The 26,517-nt window shown below is 37.5% G+C and overlaps 3 protein-coding genes across 3 annotated transcripts; 2 read left to right on the forward strand and 1 right to left on the reverse strand.

The window, feature by feature from the left end:
- The first annotated feature begins 4,661 nt into the window (after nt 1–4,661).
- LOC122009605 lies at nt 4,662–8,867 on the forward strand. Its single transcript, XM_042565822.1, has 5 exons — nt 4,662–4,924; nt 5,809–6,684; nt 7,319–7,519; nt 7,629–7,824; nt 8,496–8,867. The coding sequence occupies exons 1-5, from the start codon at nt 4,811–4,813 to the stop codon at nt 8,663–8,665; spliced, it is 1,557 nt and encodes a 518-aa protein (XP_042421756.1). The 5' UTR covers nt 4,662–4,810; the 3' UTR covers nt 8,666–8,867.
- A 1,040-nt stretch (nt 8,868–9,907) lies between these two features.
- On the forward strand, nt 9,908–14,460 carry LOC122009607. The gene is made up of 7 exons (XM_042565825.1): nt 9,908–10,153; nt 10,264–10,332; nt 10,419–10,586; nt 10,797–10,967; nt 11,082–11,291; nt 12,673–12,758; nt 13,561–14,460. The coding sequence occupies exons 1-7, from the start codon at nt 10,057–10,059 to the stop codon at nt 14,185–14,187; spliced, it is 1,428 nt and encodes a 475-aa protein (XP_042421759.1). The 5' UTR covers nt 9,908–10,056; the 3' UTR covers nt 14,188–14,460.
- A 70-nt stretch (nt 14,461–14,530) lies between these two features.
- LOC122009606 (pentatricopeptide repeat-containing protein At5g16860-like) lies at nt 14,531–17,053 on the reverse strand. The gene has a single exon (XM_042565823.1). It carries the CDS (start codon nt 16,884–16,886, stop codon nt 14,712–14,714), a length of 2,175 nt encoding a protein of 724 aa, XP_042421757.1. The 5' UTR covers nt 16,887–17,053; the 3' UTR covers nt 14,531–14,711.
- Nucleotides 17,054–26,517: the final 9,464 nt, after the last annotated feature.

Raw genomic sequence — 26,517 nt, forward strand, 5'->3', positions numbered from 1 at the left:
TCCTTCTTGCCCCTGCTCCTTGCTGTGCTTGAGCTTTGCTGAGCTCTCTGCTTCGTGAAGCTTCGTGTGAGCTTCCCCGGCTGGTCAGTTGCTGCTGTTCTTCCGTGAAGTTGCTGCTTCATCAACGGAAACCAGTCGAAGGCAAGCAAGGTGTTTTACATTCATATTGTTTGTATTTTTTGCTGTATTTCTATTTTGTTGTTGCAAGTTATTGTGGCGAGGTTTCTCCACCCACAAGGAGTATTTATTAGCCGGTTCTCTGGGGTCTCATCCACCGACGGATTGATAGGCTTCGTCCACCTTACGGACACGCCGAGGAGTAGGAGTTTCATCTCCGAACCTCGTTACATCGCTGCGTCTAAGGTTTGATCTTCTCGTTCTCGTTTCTATTATATTATTTCCACTGCGCTAACCTAATTTGTAGAAAGAAACGAACGATTTGGGGTCGGCTATTCACACCCTCCCTCTCTAGCCGTGACCATCGATCCTAACATATTACTGTGGAATCCAAGGGGGAGGTAATGGAGAATGAAAAAATATGCTCCACAAACTTAACATGACGAGATACAAAAACTCTTTTGAGAGTGACATCATAACACAGGAAGACACTTTAGGTGAGAGAATAGCCAAGGAAGATACAAGAGGTTGACTTGGAATCAAACTTGTGGTGAGAGTATGGGCGCAGCCACGGAAATCATAGACACCCGAAAACTTGAAGCTTAGAAAAATCAGGAACGGTGGTGAACAATTTTTCAAAAGAGGACATGTAGGAAAAACTGACTTTAGACATATGGTTAATTAAATAGATAGTCATAGCAAAAACGTAAGACTAGAAAGTGAGTGAAATAGATGCTCTGTGCAATAAAGTGATACTAGTTTCGATAATATGACGACGACGACGTTCAGAGTATCCATTGTATTCACGAGTGTGTAGAGGAGTGGTAAGGTGACTGATACCATGAGTAGTTAGAGAGGAGCGAAGACTAAGAATTTACCTCCATTGTCAGTGAAGAGTGTTTTGATAGTTATCGAGAACCGATTTTCAACAAGAATTTTGAATGCAATAAAGGTAGAGTATACATTTGATTTTTTACGTAAAGGATAAAGCCATATATACTTCGTAAAATGATCAACAAAGATAATATAATACTAGATTTATGAAAGGATAATTTATGACTCTTATTAATATTACACAAAGTGCATGAAAATTAGATAAAGTATCTACAAGAAACGAAAGGCCTAAGGATAACAAAAAATATTGCAAAACACTTAATGATGGATGACCTAAACGACTATGCCACAAGGAAATAGATGATGAGACAGACACAGAAAATACGGAAGGGGATGATAGCATAGACGCAAATTTTGACTAGTAATAGATACCATCTCTATGGACCTTGCTGACTAGTATCGCTCTCGTACAACGATCCAACACCTAAAAATAAGAATCAAAGAAAAGAAATGTAATAAGATTAGTAGCACAAAGTGTAGCGACAGAAATCAAATTTTTTTGACATGGATGTCACAAATAAAATATTATAGAAAACTAAAGGGAAAGATGGAGTGGAGAAAGAGAAAGAACTAGTGTGTGTAATGGGTAATCCAGAACCATGATCAATGACGACATTATCATTCCCAGAGTAAGGCTCATGCAATGAGAGAGTAGTGAGATTAGTGGTGACATGATGAGAGGCGTTAGAGTCAACCACCCATTCCCGAGAATCACACGGAGATATATAAAATGAACAACAGTGTGCGCAAACAATGCACTATACATTGGATGCAGAGCACGCGGAGGAGTTGACGGAAGTAGAGCAAACATCGAGGCGGTCATATGACTGCACTGGCGAGCAGAGTGATCTTGGACACCATAAATCTGACAGTGCCCAAGATAACGATTGGGGCTGGACACAGCTGGATGTGCAGGAAGACACGTAGATAGCTCAAGAGTAGATAGGCGCGGCTGTTAGGTCATTGACGGAACCTACTGGCGACCACCACGATAGTTTAAATACCAATTATGAGAATTCTCTGCTGGAGCCACAAGAGCAATCATTGGCGTCAAAGATGGAGATGGTGTCGAGACTTTTAACTGGGCTCTATAGTTGAGGAGCTGCTCGAATAGCTCATCAAAGGTAATAAGGGCGTCATGAACTTACAGAGCATGCGAGATATTACAGTAATCTTGGCTAAGACCATTCAGGACACGAATGGAAAGCTTATCAAAGTCAACTTTGACATTCATAAGCGCATGAGCGTCAATATTTCTTTTGATGTCCTGCATATAATTAGTGATAAATCTGTTATCCTGTTGAAGGCTGACAAGATTTTGACGAGTCATAATTTTGCTACATGAGGAAGTAGCGTAGGTTCTCTCCAACATATGCCATGTATCTCTAGATGAAGTTGATGAAGAAATAAACTGCACAAGAGTAGAAGACATCGAACCTATAATAGTATTGAGGAGAAGTTGATCCTGACGGAGTCAGAGAATATGATCAGGATTCGCCTGAGGGAGCATGACGTCTGTAGGCGTTATCTGCACAGGAGGCAGGGACGTGAGCTATCAACAAAACCCAGTATGTCATATTCGAATAGAAGAGACATGAACAACAAGTGCTAGACATAGTAATTGGAGGTGGTGAGTTTCAACGGTGTTTGAGCATTGACGTTAAGAACCATAAGGACGGAAGGTGAATCAGGAGTATTTATGAGAGATAGCTGGCGAGTGATGTCATCGACGGCAACAATTGTAGAAGGCGACCCGTGGGTATTATGAAAAAAAAGGAAAAAAGGATTGTTGTTAAGCTTAACGTTCTAATACCATTTTGACGATAGAATTCATGTACTCTATTAATGATAATATATGGCATATAAATACCATTACAAGTGAAAAATAGAAAAAACACATAAAATAGGAAAATATATAAAATACTAGAAAATAAATAAGTATTTCTTAATAATAATTATTCCCTAATACCTAGGAAATAAATAAATATTTACTAATAATAATTATTTCTTAATATAGAGAATCCAATCTTGTCAGTTTTTTTATCTCTTATGTTTTAACTTTTAACCCGTGAAATAAATAAAATATATAAAAAAAATTAAAATTAGTTCGAAAAAACAAATTTGGAACAGGGAGATTGTAGCTTGAGATTGTATTCGAAGACCTCTTACCATAGTTTGTAAAATCGCGATCCTACACAAAATCAATTTAGGATCAGAATCAGATCGGTTAGGATCGGATCGTAGAATCGTACGATCCTACCAAAAATTCTTAAAATCTTATCATAGATGATTAATAATTAGAAAAAAATACTTAAAAACTCATTTACATATAAATAAATAATTAATTTTGTATATATATGCAATCATTTATACTCAACATCTCAAATTATATTACTACATGTACAAATTTAAATTAACTTGTATTTCAACTATCATTCTAGCATAGTAATAGTATTTATATTTTCATATTATAAAATGAAAGAATATAAAATTTCTATTATCACAATAATAATAACACATTTAATGTCAAAAATATTTCCTTGATTTATAAGATAATTAAATTTAAAGACAACAAAGTACCTAACATATATAACAGAAGCTATTAAATCTTTTGATTCAAATATAAATACCGAAAATAATTTTCTAAAGACGGGTTGATGTCACATAATATTAGACAATAGACATCCAAAAACTCATTATTTTGGGGAAAAGAAAAATGACAAAATATTATTGATAAAATTTTTTTAAAAAATAATAATTAAACATATGTTTAAATAGTTTAAAACCCTAATGAGATGAAAAAAAAATAATAAAAAAAAAAGATAAAATCTTCTGGACATCCGAAAAGGATTTAAATAATATTTTTTGGATTTGAAATAGGGTGATTAAGGATAAACTTTGAAATTTATTAAAGATCTCTGAATGAATTTTGATTTGATGCGAGTCAAAAGTTATGACCTCTCAAAGCTTTCACCGATCCTGTTCTGATTTGTTCCGATCCTATCGATTCTATTTAATCCTACCGATCCTGCTACGATCCTACTGTAAAAAATGATTCTGAATCGCGATTTTACAAATTATGCCTCTTACACCTTGATTTACCAAATATTTGAAGTATTGATTTTACAATTTTAGTTGTAATTTAGTTTGAATAGTGAAAAATAGCATACACTGTTTTGACAATTTAATTTGTAAAATAATCTACTGAATAAAAATTAACAGGTTGAGTTTTTTTTTTATTTATGGTTTTAAATCAAATTAGAGAGCATGATTTCTAAATAAAATTTAAAAAAAAATCCTAAAGCTGGGTCAGAAAAAGAATTAAGTACCAAGTTTAGTGTGTCATAACAAAAGAAAGCTTACGTTGGATAAGAAAATTTAAAGGAAATATATACCATAAATTTTTTGAATTTATAGTAAGTAAATGGTGCGTTTAATGTAGATAAGAACATAGTTTTTTCTTAAAAAAAAATTTCTAAATATGAAATATTCATGACATCTTCGGTTAGCTTGTTGGGCCCAAACATTCAATTATGAGCCCAATAAAGAAATTTGGGTCCGCCCCAACTTAGCTCCCCGGCGGCCGACGGGTACCCTTGGGGTCGTGTCTCTATATATAGATATATACTTTGATAGTTCCTTCCACGGCTGCTCTTCCTCCTTTCGTCAGGTTTTGGTTTTCTTCGCAGCTCCAACACCAAAAATCCCTTCGGAATCCTCAATCTCCCAGCAATCTATTTCAATTTTCAATCAATGGTGAATTTTCTTTTGGAAATCTGACTCGCCTGATCGATTCACTATGATAGGGAGCAACAATCTCTACTCTGCAACGGGAATTGAGGAATCGACATCTCCCCCGTCTGCCGCCTATTCGGATACATGCATGAAGAATTTCTGCCCTTCGTCGGTGGAGGTTGGATTTAATCGACTCGTCGTTACTTTAATTTCCCCTTGTCATATCTCGTTTTGGGACCGGACCAAAGGGAAAATTTTGGTCAGGTTCCACTACTTGGTTTCAGATTCCTCCGTAATTGAGGGGAGGTGCTTGTGTGAATTTCCAGGAAAATCAATTTTTCTGAGGTTTTGATTTCCAGTCCATAGGGTTAAATTTCTTCTTTGACATGATAGGATTCAATACTACAATTTAATTTGTTGTTGATTTTTTTTTCATCCCTTTCTGTTTAGTTGAATGTAACTTTACTTGCAGGAAGGAGTAGTTGATCATAATGTATTAGATTTCGTCATCCAATTGCACTTCTCCTCAACTCTAAGCTTTTTTATAATGTTATTTTTTTTAAAAAAATTCTGATCATCATTTTTTAATTATAGTGTACTAGATTCAGCTTCCGCATTGCACTTCTCCTCAAGTCTAACTTTTTTTTTTTCATAATGGTTTTTCATTCTGTTCTTTCTGTTTAACTATGGTGTCTTGGATTTCAGCTTCCGATTGCACTTCTCCTCAAGCATAACTTTCTTTTATAATGTTATTTTTGATTCTGTTCATTCCATTTTAATATAAATTAGATTTTTTTTGTAGAATTGAATTTAAAAAAAACTAAATTGTGTATTTTCTCACACAAACTATATATTACCATTTATCTTAGCTTGCTTTCATGCTGCAAAGAGAATTTAGTTGGAAACACATTACACTGAGTTCACAAAAACCACTAGTCAAATACTCGAGGAATTGTTTTTTGGTTTTTTATATTCATGATTTCAGCATAATGTCTACTATTGAAAAGATAGAGAACAGCTTGTTGGAAGTTCCGTATATTGATTTCTGAAATCTTTAATCAGGTTTCTGATCAAATAGAGGATATCAACAATGATATCTCTTCACCTAAGAGCGATAAATCTTGCAATCCAGAAGTGCTTCAATCTTCTATTCGCAGAATGAACACTACTGAAGATGCTGTAGAAATGAAATCAGGCAAATATTTCTTTTATGATTCGCCGCTTTACGAGGAAACTGGCTTTTGGATACCTGTATCTGTCCCTCCCATGCTTGAAAATGACCATGATGAATGGAGCAAGGGATTTAGTTCCAATGGTGGTTACTTTCCTGAGGAAGAATTCAGTTGGGACCAATTATCAGAAGATAAGGAGATGACCATATGGGATGTGGTTTATGAAATGCTTCTTATGGCGCGAGGCAAAGTGAGTGCTGTTAGTTCGGGCGACCTTATGAGTCGTAAAGTGCCTTGCATGTCAACAGAACTCTTAGAAGAAACATGGAAAGAAATGGCTAAGACTCTGGCAGAGGCTAACTATGGGCACAAAATGGTGATTTTGGAAACTGAGCCACCAAAGTGGTTGCCTGATAGTGCTGCTGCAGCTTGCATGTTGTGCAATGTGCGCTTTCACCCAATAATGTGCTCAAGGCATCATTGCCGGTTTTGTGGTGGCATATTTTGCAACGATTGTTCCAAAGGAAGAAGCTTGCTTCCTAGAAAATTCAGAGTTGCAGACCCACAACGAGTCTGTGACGTTTGTGGCGTTCGATTGGAATCGGTTCAGGTTTACTTGATGAATCAAATCAGTCATGCCTCGCAACTTCCAACCCATGATTTGACTGACCTCAGCACCTTGCGATCATGGTTGAACTTTCCATGGGGTCGAACTATGGAGTATGAGATTTACAAAGCAGCAAATATACTTCGCACTTACACTAAGGTAGGCCATTTTTCCTAATGGTACTGGTATGATCATAACTAGGTAAATCTTATGTTCCAATGGCATGGAATTCATGTTAGCTTTTTCACAAACATTTCGCTTACACTTATAAATTCTCCCAACTGTTAATGATTGTGATTTACTTCAGAATTTCTCAACGTCAATTTCCAGGTCATTTTTCTTTGGACGTTTCAAATTTGTTAGTGGTCTTGCCAACATCTAGCAATTGCACTTGCATGACTAGGAGATATTGCCTGGATAGACTACTATCTAAAAGCTGGAACAAGTGGGATTCCAATTAAATTCATTTCTAGGACATCTTATGAACTGCAACGTATCAGCATCTTCATTTATTTATAGTACACTTCTAATGCATTTTGAACACTGCTCATTATGGTTAATTTTAATTACATTTGAAAGATTCAGTGTCTGCATTATACCTGACTTCTCTCTTAAATAGAAATGACTGTTGACAAACAACACCATCAACAAGCAGTATTAGTCACAATTATTTAAAGTAGCCAACATGCATTTTTATCCCTCAATGTTGTCCAGGACTGTTATTTTGTAATATCGATACCTCTTAAATTATTTTTAATTAAATAGAATTTCAGACTGTTGTAATTATTGCTAGGTTGGTTCTTTGAAGCCTGAGAAGTCCATCCCTGAAGCTATTCTGAAACAAGCAAAGGGCCTTGCAATCCTAACTGTTGTTTGTGTTGGTATGGTTGTTACTTATAAAATTGGGACTGGTCTTGTTATCTCTAGACGAGAAGATGGCTCCTGGTCTCCACCCTCTGCCATCTCTTCATTTGGTTTTGGATGGGGAGCTCAGGTTAGGTTTTTTTTTTAAAATATATATAAGAGCCTTATTTGGTATATACTGTCAGTTTGGTGAAGTGAGTATTGAGACCATAAGATACAATAATTAATCCTTTGCACAGGTTGGAGGCGAGCTAACTGACTATATAATTGTATTGAGGAACAAAGCTGCCATCAAAACTTTTAGTAGCCATGGGCATTTATCACTTGGTGCAGGAGTGAGTGCAGCTGCTGGCATTGTTGGACGGACAGCAGAGGCCGACATACGTGCAGGTGATGGTGGTTATGCTGCTTGTTTGACATACAGCTGCAGTAGAGGTATGTCTCTTCCAAATACCAATTGCCTTATTCATCCGAATAAGGCAGAATTGTGAATTATGCATCAGCTAAATTATGTTTGCTTCAAAAAGCTAGACCTCAAGCTTATTTTTTGGAGAATGTTGTGGTTGATCAAATTCAACAAACACCTCTATATAAATTAGATATGAAATTTTGTTCTTTCTTAGATAGCAAACATCCCAGACCCACAATAGTAGTAAAAATTTAAGGTTCTAGAGAAATGCCTTCGGTTTTCTCAGTTCTGTTCCCTCCCATATTTGGAATTTGTTGACTTGAATTTGTGCATCTAAGCAAATATGAACAAACCCGATACACAATTCATTGCTGGTGACCGATATGGGGCTTATTATTTTTGTCGAAGAAAGGTTACTAGGCAGATTACACAACCTGCGTGTCTGATTACAACTTCGGCTGTTAGATTAGGCTTGAGTCATTAGCTTAGCCATTTCCTCTTAAATCATTTGATAATAAACCAAAATGAATCCCGCCTCAAATTTCAATTTAGGAGTTTTTGGATTCATGAATATGCATGACCAAATCATAGTTGATTTCTATCATCAGCAAGAATTTGTAATGCACTCACTCAGCTTTTGCTCTTCATCAATTATCATGTTCAGCTTGAAACTCATCTTAGCTGTTGTATCCTGCAGGTGCGTTTGTCGGTTGTGCTCTCAATAGCAACATGGTCGGTACTCGTGTGTCTGAAAACTCCCGTTTCTATGGCGCTCCGGTCAAGGCATCCGACATACTTTTGGGCTCGATGCCGAGGCCACCAGCTGCCGCCGTCCTCTACCGTGCTCTTTATGATCTTATTCCTTAAGCTGGAAAGTTATCCCAACCAACAATATGAACTCCTGATTCCAGTCTGATTACTAAGGAGGTCATCTATATATGTTGGCTCGCTTCCGGCCCTAATTCTTTGGTTTTGTGTGCATAAAGTAGCAATTCAAAGTGTACAGATGGAAATCACTTGACAAATCTTTTAGTTTATTGTTTGGATCAAATCTATGCAATCCTAAATGTCTATCTATCTTTTATATATATATATATATATATATATATATATATATATATATATAAACCAGTGATATCCTGCGCGACGCGCACAGTTGTGCAGTGCATGATTGTACGCATCGCGCAGGATATCAACCGCTTTGTTTTTTTTTTTTTTTTTTTTTTTTTTTCATTTTTTCGATTTTTTTAATATTTTAAATTAAAAAAATTAACATTTCTTTATATAAATTTTTAATACATTAATATATCCCCTCAACATATTACAATACTCAATAAATACTTAAATTAATTTTATTTTAAAACCAAACACTATAACCTAATTGGAAACCTGAATCTCAGAGGTAAAATCTAAAAAAAAAATACCTTTGATACTATAACCCAAAGTCTAAATCTTAAAGGTAAAATCTAAAAAAAAATAACTTTAATATTATAACCCAAAACCTGAACTCTAAATAACTTTAATACTATAATCGAAAGCCTAAACCCTAAGGTAAAATATAAAAAAAAATAACTTTAATACTATAATCCAAAATTTGAATCCTAAAAATAAAATTTTTAAAAAATAATTTAATTATTTGTTTTAATTCAATTTTTTTTTTAAAAAATTAAAATATGATATCCTATGCACGCGTAGTCGCGCACTGGTTAAGTGCACTTTAATACGATGGTTGCATAAAGAATTTATTCCTTTCACTGGTTATGTATATATATTCCTTTCACTCGTTAAGTGCACTTTATCTTTAATACGATGGTTGCATAAAGAATTTATTGAGATGTAATTTCTCTTTAATTGTGGCTTTTTAAGCGTGAATGATTTGTCCAATAACAATGATGATGGACGCATCTCGGCTGTCCATTAGTATTTTTAAATAGTGGAGGTAATTACAATGGTTGGATTCCCATTAAGCCTTGTTGGGCCTTCGTAGACGAGGCTCATTTAACAGTCCATTGGGCAAACCTCAAAGACATCATCCATTCGACCATGTTGGGCCTTCATCTACCAGGACCGCTTATCAGCCCATTTTGTTACAGCTTGAAAAGGGGCCTGCCTTTTCTCTTTCCTTTCTTCTTCGCTTTCAACAGAGCCCATGACACTGCAGCCGGCAGCATCACACTCCCACCGAGCGAACTGCTTCACGGACTAGTACCTTTCTGCTTTCCGCCCGATTCTCTCGCTCGCTTCTTCTGAGCTGCGAGATGGATCGATCCGTTCTCTTCCTCTTCGTTGTCTTCCTTATCGTCAGCTCCACCCCTGCTTCTTACGCCGCCGCCTTTCTCGATTCCAAAACGCAAGGTAGGTAGCCCTGTGGGTCGTCGTCGAAGCGACCCCGTTGTGGTTATATCTATTTTTTGCTCCTTCTCTCCGAAGATTGCGCGGATCACTCTTTTGTTATGATCCTGCAGGTGCCATTGTGAAGCATTTGTCCCATGTTCTCAAATGGACCAAGTCCGCCCCGAAAACAACCCAGCATGGTAGGTGGAGGCATCTTTCTCTTCGATTTTTCTTCAAAGTTGTTCCTTTGCGACTCAAGCTGTGTGTCCCATATGATGGTTGGCAGATGGGGACGTCGTCGACTTCGAGAGTGGGTACTTCGTGGAGACGCTTGTGGAGGGCGGCAAGCTTGGAGTGCTGCCACACGCCATCCGGGTTTCCCCAGAGGGCGAGCTCTTCGCAGTTGATGCCACAAACAATAATATAGTTCGGATCACTCCTCCTCTCTCCCAGTGTAATTCCGCCTTCCTTTCACTTGCATGTCTTTTTATTGCAAACTATCAGTAGAGATCTTAGGTTATAAGTTCTTTGGAGTTATACTTCGGGGCTATGCTATCTGAGACTTTTGTTGAGACGATCACTTTTTTGTTTATATTAGTCAAAATGAGACATATGCTCGTATTTTTTGGCATTGTAATTTGGGTTTACAAAAATGGAGTTGCAGATAGCAGAGCAAGACTGGTTGCTGGTTCATTTCAGGGATACTCTGGGCATGTAGATGGTAAACCTGCTGATGCTCGTTTCTATCATCCAAAAGGTGTCACTATGGATGACAAAGGGAATGTGTATGTTGCTGATACCTCCAATCTGGCTATTCGTAAGATAAGTGAAACAGGTACGATACTTGGACAAAGCCTTCTGAATTTGGAGCTGAAGAAATGCAAAATTAAGTCACCAATTTCTGCAAATGTCAAAAAAAACCTGCTTTTTTATTTGTCCCTGTTATCAGGTGTAACTACTATTGCTGGAGGGAAATCCAATTTAGCAGGTTATAGAGATGGACCAAGTGATGATGCTAAGTTTTCTAGTGACTTTGATGTGGTATATGTTGGAAGAACTTGTTCTCTTATAGTTGTAGACAGGGGTAATGCTGCTCTTCGCCAGATTTCTCTTCAGCAAGAGGACTGTGAATACCAAGATACTTCAGTATCTACACCAGGTTACTTAAAACTTTCCAGTGATGTTCCTTCATATATAGTTATTTTTGTAATCAAGAAACATAGAACTGGAATACATTTTCCACCTTGCGATATGGCACTATTGTTCCAATATTTTCTCTTCCATGTTCTCGAATTACTGTTAAACACTTGTAAACTTCAAGCTTCATTTCAAGTTGAGCTGTAATCTATTGAGAAAATTTGTTAGTGTTATAAATGGGGCACTTCGGTACACGAAGCTCCCGCCATGCGGGGTCCTGGTGGAGGATCCACCTTACCCTGTTTTTTGCAAGAGACTGTTTCCAGGATTCGAACCCGTGACATTTTAGTCAAAAAGCAACAACTTTACCGTTGCGCTAATACTCCCCTTCTTGTTAGTGTTATAAATAAAGACTATAATTTGGTTCTTCTTGGACATTGGCATAACAAGTTGAAAAATATGAACTCAGTCATCTATCACTTGTCAAAATGCAAGGTGATTCTTGTTTGTTAATTGGTAATATGGTATTAGGGAAAGGAATGAATGTATATAAACCAGAAACCACAAGGGCATGATGATGCATATTTGAAGGCTTTGGTTGTTATTGCGAACAAGACTCAACTTGTAAAACTGTAATGTAAGAAAGTTTCTAGTAAACTTTTTATCTTTGATGCCAGAGGATTTTGTATTGTTCCCTGTTTGTTTTTGTTCATGATTTTAATGCCTGTTTTCATTTCTGTAATATTTGTTCTTGGGCAAGTTTTTTTTTACACTGTGTGCATCTGATGCCTGGATTTTGGCACATATCACTATCAATTGTCATACACTGGTGATGATTTTTTTCTGCTGCTATGACTCCTCCATCCTAAGGTTAAGATGATAAATTTCAATCTTATTTTTTTCCCCTCTTTTGATAAATGACATAAAACACTTAGTCTTTCAAGAAGTTTAGAGAAGTCTAACTCGTTCTATTGTATTGAAGTAATAGTATTGTTTTCATCCGAAAAACTGATAGATAGCTGATGTTTCATATTATTATATCTTACTCGAGTGTTTCATGTCATTTCTCATTTGTTTTTTTTTGTCTTTTGAATTTCACATTGAAGTCTGACTATTCTGACTACTCAAACTGCATAGTAAGCTAACCTTTATTTATGCAACATAGGTGGACGAAATCACTAGAGAAAACAAAGTAGATAATTGACGCCTGTAGTTTACTATAGTATTTTTCTTTCATATAATGTAATGTCTCCAAAAATTTACTGTTGGTATCTCATTTCTTGATTCTTTATCTGAAATTGTGAATGACTCAATTTGACAAAGTCTTTTTTATAAAAAATTATCCTCATGATCCAAATTACAATTGATATAACAACTTATTGTTTCTGGTTCTTTTGTGGCAGATATTATTATGGTCATTGGTGCAATATTTGCAGGGTACATCTCATGCTTGTTTCAGTATGGATTTGGACCATTTATTTCCCAGAAGGTGATAAACCATACAACTTTATTTTGTTTAGCACTTGTTTATTTTTCTGACGCAATATTTATGCATCAACTATAGATACTACAATTTATCCATGGGTTCCAAAGATTTGGGTCAGTTACATGGATCTTACCCCTCTATTTAACTAGAATGAAGACCAACTCATCTAAATCTAGAATGTATTGATTGTCTTTAACATCTTCTTATTAGTGTAGCATATTGTCTCTCATCTTATTATGTGTTGCACTAACCACTCTTGGTTCGTAATAGTTTTTCCAATTTTTCTCATTATCTCACAAATTAATGTTAGTAATTTCATCTCTGTTAATACTAACTTTTTGCATTCATTATTCAGAAACCACCCGACACTGACCCATAAAGCAAGGCTAGTTGTATATTAAACTTTATAAAAATTTTGGAATAGCATAAGAGATACACAACAATCAAACAAGAATTCAAAACCCTTCTCCATTTTAGCATTCACTCTTTATTCTTATTAATATGTTCTTCGAGTGTCTCACTGTTAAATGGTAGGTATAAGATATTTGAACCTGTTTGCAGATATTTGTTTTTCATCTATCTTAACTGTTCTCTCTTATCTTTTCTTATTATCATACTAGAATAATATACACAAAGGATGTTTATCACGAATGCGATTAGGGAATTCATTTAGTGCCAATGTAAAAAATAGATTTAATTCTGACATGATGCAAATCTAACATAAAGAAAGTTTACTTGAGATTAGCAGAGAAATTATTATACGTCTCCTTTATTGGATTTTAGTTTCTGGTTTATGTTTCTTCAGAACCAAGTCTCTGAAAGTGTACAACACATGCACAAGTCGCATGAGAAACCAGCTCTAGTTGTAGAATCCATTAAGGAAGAGCCTGGAGCTGGATGGCCATCTCTAGGGAGGCTTCTCGTTGATCTATCTAAATTTGCATTTGAAGGGATTGGCAACATGCTTCTCAACATCTTTCCATTTAATCTCGGACGTAGAACTGGACTGAGTCCTCTGAAAGATCATCTTATAATGCCTGAAGATAAAACTGAGCCACAGCTTGTGCAGAAACAAAAGAGCACCCCACCTATGCCTGAGACACTTCACGAACCAAATGTTACCAGCAATGCTACACCAAAGCTCCAGAAATCTAACAAGATACCTAAATTCAAGGATCCATCACAACCCAGTAAGCATAGATCCTCAAAGAGACCTGATTACTCTAGCTTCTATGGCTCGGCTGAGGACTTTCAGACCTCAAAGGATCGAGCACGTCCCCGCCATCGTGACAAGAGTTCAGAGGTTCTTTATGGTGCTGTTGGCACTGAGGCAAAATCAGCTGACATGAAGTCCACGAACTATAGCGATCCAAAGTATGATCATTACAATATCAGAAGCAAGTATGGCCAGGACAACACCTTCCGGTACTAAAATGTACTTATTAGTATGGCCTTAAGTTACCTATAATGCTTAATATCTGTATCCTCGAGTATGTTGATGAAGAATTTTTGTGGAAAAGAGCACCTGTGGCCTTTATTTCGTAGTTGGTTGAATTGGAAACCTATTAAGTTTTCAAGGTTGTTAGTGTAGCACTCCTTTGTAGTGATATGGTGATGTCTTTTTGGTACCATAACACACGCAGAATTATTATGATGGTTACATTCGTATATAGAGGTTTCTTTCTAGATGTTTACCTCTTTGTAACCGGATCAGCCTTCAAATTTTGTTTGGAGTGCGATTGAAATAACACTTGATCCATGGCAGAATAATTTAAATCGGAAGTTACAAAAATGAAGATATTATTCTATAAGTGAACCCCATAAATCATCTGCAGCTACCAGTCAGTAAACGATTTGTTTGGGCAAAGCTAAACAAACGATTCCCGAGTTTGTTTAAACTGTAGCTCTCCTCTATATCTTCGTAGTCACACCCCCACAAATTGGGTGAGAGACAAGCTAGCAACTCATTCCTTTCATATGTTCATTCAACACATTTAGCATCATGAACATGCTCTCCGACTTCGGATGCTGCGACCTATCCTTTGCAACAAATGAATGCACATTCTTGTTCACCTCTACCCAACTGCACCCTGCACCCTTCTTCACTTCCTTACCTGTCATCGCCTCCCGGATCTCCTCCACCTCTTTCCACCTCCCAAAATTCGCCAATATGTTCGAAAGCAATACGAAGTACCCCGAATTCCCACTGCCCGACTCAATGATCTGATTCGCAGTGTAGATGCCCATCTCCAAGTTAGAGTGTATCTTGCATGCTCCAAGCATTGCTCCCCAAATTTCCAAACTTGGTTTCATCGGCATTGTTGCTATGAGATCGAGAGCATCTTGCAATCTTCCTGACCGTGCCAATAAGTCCACCATCAAAGCGTAGTGCCCCTCTCTAGGTCTCACTTCCATATCCTTCATGCTGTGAAATAATTTGATCCCTTCTTCGACTTTTCCTCCATGGCTGCACGCTGACAATGCCGCAATGAAGCTCACTTGATCAGGCTCCTTCACCATGCGAAAAACCTCAAGCGCATCCTCTGCCAATCCGTGCACGGCATAACCCCCGATCATCGCATTGTAAGTGACCAAGCTCTTGTCTTCTATCATTAAGTCGAACACCTTTCTGGAGTCGTTCAACCTTCCGCACTTGGCATACATGTCCACTAGAGCACTTCCGACATATGACTGGTCGTCGACGGAGTTCTTCACTGCCCATGAATGCAGCTCTTTCCCTTGCCTCAGCCAGGAAACACCCGCACAAGCTGAAAGAACACTGGTGACTGTAAGAGGGTTGGGCTTTGTTCCTGCCTTCATCATCTGCTGAAATGTATCCAAAGCTTCCACAAAATAATGGTTTTGAGCATAACCCATGATCATTGAACTCCAGGATATCACATCTGGATCTGGGATTGCCTTGAAAACTAGTTCAGCACATTGCACACGTCCAAATTTGCTGTAAACTGATACCAAAGCATTTCGGATTCGGCGATCCGACTCCAGCCAATGTCTGAAAGAGTAAGCATGAATTTCCTTACAGCAACTAGAGAGCAGCAAACCTGAAATCGCCGGCAATACACTTGCAATAGCTACAACATCCGGCTTCAACCCTGCATTCACTAATTCGTCGAAGACCTCCATTGCCTCATCGAAGAGATTATTCTGAGAAAAGGAAGACACCATGCCACTGTAAGTAATGACGTCGAGATCGCATCCAGAACGCTTCATCTCCCTGAGAAGCTGCATGCTTTCTTGGAACAGCCCATTCTGAGCATAACCGCAGATCAAGGAGTTCCAAGTGACTCTGTTAACTCGGGAACATCTCTCGAACACCTTCCGTGCGTCATCTACCCTGCCGCACTTGCCATAAGCTGATATAAGCGAATTCTGCAGCATCGGCGTCAGTTCAAACCCACTTCTCAAGACGTAGCCATGCACTTCTCGGACGACAGCCGCATCGGTGGCCATCGAAAGGATTGCAAGGACGGTGACTTGGTCGGGCTTTAATCCGCTTTCGATCATCTGCCTCATCTTCTCCACAGCTTCTCCCTTGTGACCGTTGATCGCGTAGGCCGAAATGATCGAGGTCCACGACACGGTGTCCTGTTGCGGCATCCCTTCGAACACCTCGAGCGCTTCCTCCATCCTCCCGCATCTCGCGTACATGCACATCAGCGAGTTGCCCACAAACACATCGGAGTGGAGGCCTCTCTCGGAGGCGAGGCCGTGCAGTTCCTTCCCTCGCGCGAGATCGGAAATCGAGGCGCAGGCCTTGACGACGCAGGAGAAGGTGTAGGAATCCAGCCGGACGCCGTCATGCCTCTTCCGATGGAAGAGGTCGATGGCTTCCCGGTGCAGGCCGTGGGAGGAGTACGCTCTGATCATGGAGTTGAGGACGAAGGCGTCGCGGTGGGGAGCGCGGCTGAAGACAGCATCGGCCTTGTGGAGTTGGCCGGAGATGGAGTAGAAGGCGATGAGCTTGACACAGAGGAAGGAGTCGCGGTCGAGGCCGGCGACAATGATCTTGGAGTGGACTCGTGCGGCCGGAGCTGGGTTCTTGTGGAGGATGCACAGGTCGAGCAAGCGGGCGTAGTGATCTTTTACAGAGCGTAAGGCTTCCCCTCTCATAGCATAGCACGCACCAAGTCACTGAACAAGGCATGAAAAGGTGACGGCCGCAGGTTAATTTCAGAGTGGCCGATACCGACTATCAAATAAATTGGAAAATACTCGGAGTAGCTCGTCAGTACAATACTCAGAGTGGCCGGTACCGACTATCAATATGCACAGGCCGATGAGAGTAGGACTCGATCCTGATATATAGAAAACTAAGAAAGCGTACCGTTACACGGGAACAACAATCAGTTTGATGGATTAATATTACATGAATGTTATTGTAAATTTAATTTGAACCATGTTTACAAAACTTATGTTAAACATAGCAAAAATTTAATAAAATTGAATCAACCGATCTAAAGAATTTAAAAATTCATTTTGGTTAATTTGATTTTAAGTTTTCATAGATTCTTTTTTTAAAATTCCGTTGGATTTTTGATTAATTTAGTTGATTTAAAATTCATAATCCGGCTTGTTGGTACCCCAAGGTGATTTTGATGTGATCAACTAAGTTAGATTAGGTCATGTTGTGTCTAACCTTATGTCTAAGTGTGCAGGAGCTTAGGAGCACAAGAAGTCGAGCGAAAGATATAGCTACTGAGAAAGATAACACGGGAGAGAGCCGACGGACTCTGTACGTTCGAGGGACGAGGTGATGCGGAAGAGTACGCGAGCGGACGAGAGGGAGGCGCACGACATTTCTGAGGGATGAGAAGTCGGAGCAGAAGTTTGCTCGAAGGCCGGAAGTTGGGTTCGGGTGAGCTCTATTCCGGATGACCGAAATCACCCAGACGAGTAGCACCGGAGCAGAGGGTCCAGACTGGAAAAAGTCAACCCTATTGACTTTTAGGTTTCGAGCGCCCGAAACCCTTCCGAGAGCTTGGAACCTTATTTTATTCACTTTGACGTGGATGTTGACCGTTGCGTCGGGGATAGATTTCTATCCCACTCCAGACTCCTGGAACGCTTCCAGGCGCCTCGGCCAAGGTTATAAATACAACCTTGGTTCATAAGCCGAAGAACAACAATCATTCTTGATAAACAACACTTATGCGCTTCTTTTTGTTAGTTTTACATCTCATTTTCTGTACTTATATTGTTGTAAAGAGGTTTCTCCGCCTGAAGGAGAAAGTAGTACAATTCATTTCCTTGGATTAACAATATCCCCGGTTTTAACCAAGTAAAAACTCTTTGAGCCTCTGTGTGTTTGATTTCTTTGTTATTTTATGCAAGTGTTCGCTATTTAAGTTAGTTGTCCGAGGGTTCGTCTATTTATTTGTGTAGGGCTATTCAACCCCCCTTTTAGCCGGCCAACTAGTCCTATCAAGTGGTATCAGAGCCAACACGGTTTAGGAGGACTAACCGCCGATCGAAGCACCGAATCAATGGCCGGACCGAGTATATACCTATCGAAGTTCAAGAGGGAGTTTGCTAACTGGAAAAACCGAATACAGGTATTCTTTAAAACCGGCTTTGAATTACTTTTAATAATGAAGTTCGGTTTTGTAGCACCCAAGGGTAAGGAAGAATACCAGTGGACAAAGAAGGAGCAGGTCGACTACGTGGTAAACGGCAAAGCAGAGTTCCATCTGCTGAGCGTCCTTCCGCCACAAGAAGCCAACCGGATCGACACCTACAACTCAGCAAAGGAGCTTTGGGAGAAGTTCCTTGAGCTATACGAAGGGACGTCCAAAGCCAAACTCGCAAGAAGGGACTTACTTCGCAACCAGCTCACCAATCTACGATTTGAAGAAGATGAAACGATTGCACACCTTCACTCGAGGATTAAGGAGCTCATCACTGGACTTTCGAATCTCGGAGAAAAGGTAAGCAACCGAGATTCGCTAAGGTACACTCTTAATGCATTCCCTAGAAATACAAAATGGGCATCACTAGTAGATGTCTTCTATATTTCTAAGGACTTAGAATCTATTACCTTAGAAGAATTATTTTCTGTTGGGATTGCAAGGTTGCAAACATAGTCCCACATTGAAAACACATAGAAAAGAATTATTTTCTGTTGGGGTTATCAGAGCGGGGTTGCTCTGAATTTGTACAACTACCATTCGAGTATTTTTTCGTCGCTTTCTCGTTCGTTTAGGGTAAAAATAAAACCTTACGTCTTTCGTTTTTTTCCCTCCAAAATTATTTTTTTGAAAAAAATTCATTCTCATCTCTTCACCACTCATTAGTATTGATAAAATATCGCATTTAGCAAAATTTGATATAATATTTTTATAATATTTTATTATTTTTTCTTGAAATTCATGAATTCCTATTTCTATCTTTTTCCCGCACTACTAATCCAAGACCACGTCTTGGAACAAGTTTTATTGTTTTTATTTTACGAGATTCCTTCTTAATGGCCTACGAAGATGGGTACAACTCCACATGCCTACCAGTTCCGTCCGACGAGAATTTCAGATACCGAAAAGACCAGGTGGAGCACCAACTGAAGACCGAAGAGGAAATATGGACCATATTCCATATTGGATTTATTGTCCCCACTGAAGAAGGTGTACCCATCACGTGTGACAAGTGGGATGCACAAACAATAAGGGCATTCGAGGCAAATGCAAAAGCAACTTGTATTCTCCTATGCGGACTAACAAATTCAAATCTTGATCGAGTTGGAAAGTTCAACAATGCTAAGGAGCTTTGGGAGAAATTGCTCAAGCTTTATGAGATCCCTTCAGAGCCAGAAGATCAAATAGAAGCTGAGTCCGAATCTGAATTTGAATCCCCAGAGTCAACCTCCGAACCAGACTCAGAAGAATCAGAGCATATCGATTTCATTGCACTGATGGCCAAAGATGAGATATCTGAATCTAAGTCAGAATTTGAAATGACAACAGTCAAGGGGGAGAATCCTATCATGGATCCTAAAGGTAAACTTATAAATTCAAATTGTAAATTTCACATAACTTGTTTTAAGTGTAGGGAGAGAGGGCACTATAGAAACGAGTGCCCTACTCATAAGATTCGATTGGCACAATCGGAGGAGAAGGAGAAAATGATCAGGAAAGGGAAGAAGCACATTGAATGCTCTAAATGCAAACGAATGGGGCACTACAAAAGACAATGCCCAGAAAGAAGACTCAATAATCCAGGGAGAGAAATCAAGGTAAATAAATTTACATTATATGAAAATCCAATCTTTTCAACACATGTCAGTACTCTAAATAACCTTGTTTGCTCTAGTATAGATTTTTCTTCAAAATTGGATATGCATGCTAACAATACAATAAATAGAGTTAATTCAAATCTAAATAAGAATAACTTAAAATTATTTAATAAACATAAGAAATTAACATTGAGAAAATTAGAGAAACAGAATAATATCTTAAAAGATAAAATAGATAAGTTAGAAAAGATTATTAATAATTTAACTAATCAACAAAATCTAGACTTGGATTATAAGTCTAAAGTAAAACTTAAACACTATAAACCAAGCTATAATCAAGTACCTTTTATTTACTAAACTTAATTTAAATCTAACCTAAACCTAAACTAAAATTGAATCTAACTTTAATCTAACCTTAAATTGAATTAAATTAGATCTAAACTAAATCAAACTAAAAGTCAGCCTAAAGGTTAACTTAAATTTGTTAACTTAACTAATGAATTGTTTGACTTAGTCAATATTGGGTCTCCAAGAATCAAGTACACTACCTTAATAGACCATATCGAGGCTATGATCTAGGAGGAGCCAAAAGAAAAACTATATTTATAAAAAGATAAATCATCAAAAGAAAATAATTAAAAACTTAAATCTAAGTTATAAATTAAATCATAAAAGGTAAATCAACAATATGGGAGGAGGCTTCAGAATAGCTGACACCTCCAAAAATAACCTACCCGGCAGGGTAAATAGGATTAGAAGAAAGAAGGATAACAGTTTAACTTCACCAATGGTACTGGTGAAGTTTTGGATGATAGTACGTTAGGGAAACTTAGTCTATGCATGTCTAGGAAGATATGACTTCGAGCTGGTGCATCTGACTAAGTAGAACTGACCGAAGCTACCCCTTACGGATCCTAACTATTTAGACCAAGGTTTTGTACTAAGTTCAGTGGATATGACTATTTGGAAAACCTTGAAGGCATGGTTACTCTAATGATGTCCAAGTGACTCACCATAGTCTAGAAGTTTATCCAAAAAATGCCTATTTGTTGAGGCCAAGAGCAAAACCATGAGGGCTTAGGCCCAAAGTGGACAATATCATACCATTGTGGAGATATCTAAATTCTTTTTGATCCTACATTTTCAACTTTTGAAGTGCATGAATCGAGATGTGCAGGTACAAAAGAGTTGAAGCACAATATCACCTTCAAGGCAACGAGAGACGAACATGAATTAGAATCCTCTCTCGACGACGAAGAAATGGTAATGATGGTAAGATGTTTTAAAAAGTTATTTAAATCAAGAAAAAGTAACCATCCGTAGGGTAGAAAGAAAAGGACAATCAGATGCTACCATTGCAATAAAGAAGGGCACGTTAAGGATAACTTTCCTAAGTTAAGGAACAAGGATAAAGACAAAGGAAAGAAGCCTGTCCAAACGAACAAGTACAAGACTTTAAAGGTGATGTGGGATGAAACATCGTTCGAATCGGAAGTTGAGGCTTTCTTCGGGCTTGCGTTGATGGCAAGTCATCAAGATGAACATGAAGAAAGCTCCTCCGAAATGAGCATCGAGAGCATCGATGAAGGGAGAGAGACATCGGAAGAAAGTAACAGTTCAGGGGGAGCCACGAACAACGAGATCGACAAGGTAAGTCAGATATGATCTCTTCCTCCCGATAAAATATTTAAATTTATGAAATTATTAACTAAAGTTGTTGCAAATTAGAAATTTTTTTTAAAGAATTAAAAGTAATTCTAGCAAAATATTATCCATTAGAAGATTTTGATAAATTAAAGCTAGAAAATGACAATTTACAAAAATAAAAAAAAACTTGAAAAATCATATATGCAAATATAGTAAGTATTAGAAGATATAATGAACTGGTATTTTAAATATCACAAAGGAAAAATTAGGAAAGTTTCTCAAAAATACATTCCAAAGAAATTCCTAATTAACCCAGTTGGAGGGAACCTATATTGGGTTCTAAACACTTGTCTTAATTAAAATTGGACTTAGGGCTTTCAGAGAGTACATTAAATGTTTAATTTCCTTATGAGGCTTTTTCTAAAAAGTTGTTGTTGCTCCAATAACCAAGAAAGCCAAGTGCCTCGCCACAACCTGAAAGTCAAATATTGAAATAAAATGTTTAATTGACTAACAGATAGAGTATTAAAATTGAAATTAATGCTTTAATAGTTATTCAATTTTTTTTTGGAAAATTCTCAAATTTTTCTCTGCAAATTTGTTTAACTTAGAAAAATTTCTCATCTGTTTTTAAGTTATTTTATAAACTTTGCTTTACCAAAATTTATTTTATACGTTGCACAAAAATTTTTTCTTAGAATTTTTTTTCTTACTTAGGAATTTTTTTAGACTTAAAGTTTTTTTTAGTATCAGATTTACTTTACCAAAATTTCTACAAAATTAGTTTTTGAAAATTTGTTTAACTAAGGAAATTATTGATTGTTTCACAAAAATTCTTTTACTTAGAATTTTTTTTTTCTAAAAATATTACACTTTTAGTGCTATCAAAATTATTTTCAGTATTTTCAAAATCTTGATAAAATTTTCAAAATTATTTGAAAATCAGAGTTTTATAAAAGTTACCCTTAGATTTTTTTTGGTACCCCATTTTTATGTGATGAAAGGGGGAGAAGGGAAGTTAATTCTAGGGGGAGCTAGATTTTTTTTAAAAAAAATTTGCACTTGAATTGCAAATTTATTGCTTTTTATTTTACATTTGTTTATCCTAACTTAACCTGGGTTGCTTACATCAAAAAGAGGAAGATTGTTGGTACCCCAAGGTGATTTTGATGTGATCAACTAAGTTAGGTCAGGTTTTGTTGTGTTTAACCTTGTGTTTAAGTGTGCAGGAGCTTAGGAGCACAAAAAGTCGAGCAAACACACGCAACTAGCGAGAAGGACGACATGGGAGAGAGCCGACGTGCTCTATTCGCTCGAGGGATGAGGTGCTATGGAAGAGTACGCGTGCGACGTTTCCGAGCGACGAGAAGCAAGAGCGGAAGTTTGCTCAAAGGTCAGAAGTTGGGTTCGAGTGAGCCCTATTCCGGATGGCAGAAATCACCCAGGCTAGCAGCACCGGAGCAGAGGGCCCGAACTGAAAAAAGTCAACCCTATTGACTTTTATGGTCCAGGCGCCCGGACCCATTTCGAGCGCCCGGAACCTTATTTTATCCACTTCGACATGGATGTTGACCGTTGCGTCAGGGGATAGATTTCTATCCCACTCTAGGCGCCTGGAACGCTTCCAGGCGTCCCGATTGTTAGAGTGTATATTAAAAGCCTAGCTTTTGTAAACATTTATTTTTGAAATAAAGGAATCACATTGGTCAATATCTACATTTATTTGTTAAATGTAAGTTGTTCAATTAATTTATATTATAAATAACATGGTGTGTGGTGTCACACATAGAAAATCATGTTATTGGTTATTTATAAATTATAAACAGTTGCTCGCGACTAAGATGAAAAGGAACAAACCATTGGAATAGTCGTAGTGTAATTAAGTATTAGTTTATCTTGACTAATAAATTACACTAGTACACTCTAAGTGTATTGAGTATGACCATTTTTAGGTAAGTTCTTTTTGTACTGACTTTATAAAAGAACTAGACCTTGATTATTATGGAAGTGTGTGCTCTTAATCCTAATATAATAACAAGCATATATATTTAGTATTTATTTCTTTAACTTATCAAAGGGTGAGATTTAGCTCGATAAATCAATAGACCCGATAAGTTGGGAAATGATACTACTTATAGTGTGTGTTGTTGATTATAGAAGGAATCTGTGTCCTAGTTATCTAGGTTGAGAATGTCCCCAAGAGGAGCTCATAAGGATTATCATGTTAAATCCTGCAGGTGGACTTAGTCCGACATGACGATGAAATTGAGTGGTACTACTCTCAGAGATAGATATTAATTTAGTGAGTTATCAGTAACTTACTTAATTAGTGGACATTCGTTATCTTAAAAACAGGGAGACTAACACACTCATAATAAGAAGGAGCCCATAATGTAATTTGGGATTGGTGCGGTAGTGCGGTAATAACTCTCTAGTGGAATGAGTTATTATCGATGAACTTGAGTTGTATGTTCGGGGCGAACACGGAATACTCAAGCTCATCGGAAGGCCAAAACCAATTTCTCCTCTAGGTCCCTGTCGTAGCCTCATTAAAGCCTTAAGTCCATCCAAAGAAAGGCTCATCTTGGTGTCCAAGAAGGGGGTCGGCCCAATGCTTGGTAACCAAGCAAGGGCCGATCACATTCACTTCTATAGGGGCCAGCCCTATTGCTTGGTGACCAAGCATGTAGGGGCCGGCCAAGATTAATTCAAATAGGAGGAGCGTTTTGAATTTTTAAAATCTTCTTTTTGTAAAAAACTACAAGTTTTAAAAGAGAGATTTTAAATTTAAAAACTTTCCTTTTTTGAATTAGGCCACATGTTTTAAAAGAGAATTTAAAAGTTTTAAAACTTTCCTTTTTAAACCATCTTCATGGTCGAAGAAAAAAAAAGGAAGAGAAGTTTCAAAATTTAAAATTTCTATCACCATGTTAAAAAAGAAAATTTTATAAGAGAAGTTTTAAATTTTAAAACATGGTTTTAATTTTTTTAAAACTTTCCTTTTTTAACTCCCACTTTAGGAAATTAGGAGAGAGCTTATAAAATTTTATAACGGCTTATAAAATTTTATTAAAAATTTTATTTTTCCTTTTTCCCTTTATGAGGTGGCCGACCACCTTACTTGCTGCCCAAGCAAAGGGCCAACCATAATTAAAATAAAAAATCATCACAAAATTAATGTTGGTGATTGATTCAATCAAGAGGAAAGAAAAGGAAAAATAAAAAGGGAAAAGGAAAAAGTAGAGGATGATTTTATTTTTTGTAAAAAGTTTTTCCTTATTTGCCTTGGGCAAGTAATATAAAAGAAGGGGTGAGGAGGCCTCATGAGACAACTCTTATTCTCTTGCTTGGAGACTCTCTTGGTGTGGCCGGCCCTCTCCCTTCTCTTTTCCCTTTTGCTCTCTTCTCCTTGGTGGTGGTGGTGGCCGGATTTTAGAAGAAGAGGAAGAAGCTTTTGGGTGGTGTTCATCTTGGAGGATCATCACCCACACGACGTCCAAGGTGAGGCGAGGAATACGGCAGAAGATCTCGAGGTCATTAGCTTACAAAGAGAAGGTGTAACTAGTAATTTTCTTCCGCATCATACTAGTTATTTTCTTTGTAAGAATTCTAAATACAAGAGGCAATTAGATCTAGTTTTTCGAATTAGTTTTTCGAGTTTGTGTTTTCTTCTTTTTCGAATTTGTGATTCGATTGTTCTTTTTGGTTAACCTAGAGTTATTTAAGGAAATTAAATATTAGCTTTCCTTAAAAGGCTTTGTCTAGGCGGTGGTGGTTGCTCCCATATCCAAGAAGTCCATGTGCCTCGCCATGCAGTCCTGGAAGCCAATTTTGAAAATTAATATTTAATGAAATTAATAACATAGGTGGATTTGAATCAATAGTGTTAAGTTATGCTTGCGATTCAAATCTAAACCACTAAGAACAGATAAGTTAAATTTGGAATCAATGATATTAAGTTCCGTCTGCGATTCCTAATTTAACTTCTTAAGAACACAATAGGTTATTTAAGGAAAGGTTAGACACTTGTACAAAATTTTTGTACAGTGGAAACAGTACATTTTCCTAGGATTAACCAACAATTGGTATCAGAGCTAGGGTTTGCCTTTGTGTGTTTAGAATTCAAATAGGTTATGCACATGTCATACATAATTTAGGTAGGATAATGGTAGGATGTGCTAACTCTTTGGTTGCAGGCTCCAACTATTATGACTTATTGATGTTGTGTGTGATTGGACCCTTAGACATGTCAAGGGCAATATTTTGTGTGTGCATGATTGTATGTAACTAATATAGCAGGAGCTGTATTAGCCCTAGGATTTTATAATTTTATTTTCGATCTAGATTACATGTACATTCCCTCGTGGCATATAAGATCGATATATATAAAATTCTATTTTTATCGCGGATCAAATTCTTGCAAGGCGTGGTACTTATGGAGCACTAGAGGCGCAGCGGAATAAGAAGCAAGATGGATGCGACGACTCGACCCGATGGCGGTGGCTAAAGATGGCAGCAGCTAAGGTTGGAGCACATGGAGGACAGTAACAGAAAAAGACCATAATAGTTGGAAAATAATTTCCATATTTATTGCTTTTACTGTGATGTGTGTGTATGCATGAGGTATATGCTAGCATAGTTTAAAATTCCTCACTTTAAATAACTAAGTGGGAGAGGGATTTATTTTAATAAATTCTACGGTCTCCATTACTGGTTTGTAAGTGATGCAAAAAAAACTTGCGCGTTGGCTCTGAGTGCCTTCCTCCATATCGGATGAGTTTGTTTGCGGATCACTAGATCAAACTTTCATTTTGGATGACTATAGGAAATTAATTAAGAATGTGTGTTCTTCCCCATTGGAAGGGGCACAAT

The sequence above is a fragment of the Zingiber officinale genome, chromosome 8A, assembly GCF_018446385.1.
Source record: "Zingiber officinale cultivar Zhangliang chromosome 8A, Zo_v1.1, whole genome shotgun sequence".
NCBI lineage: Eukaryota > Viridiplantae > Streptophyta > Magnoliopsida > Zingiberales > Zingiberaceae > Zingiber > Zingiber officinale.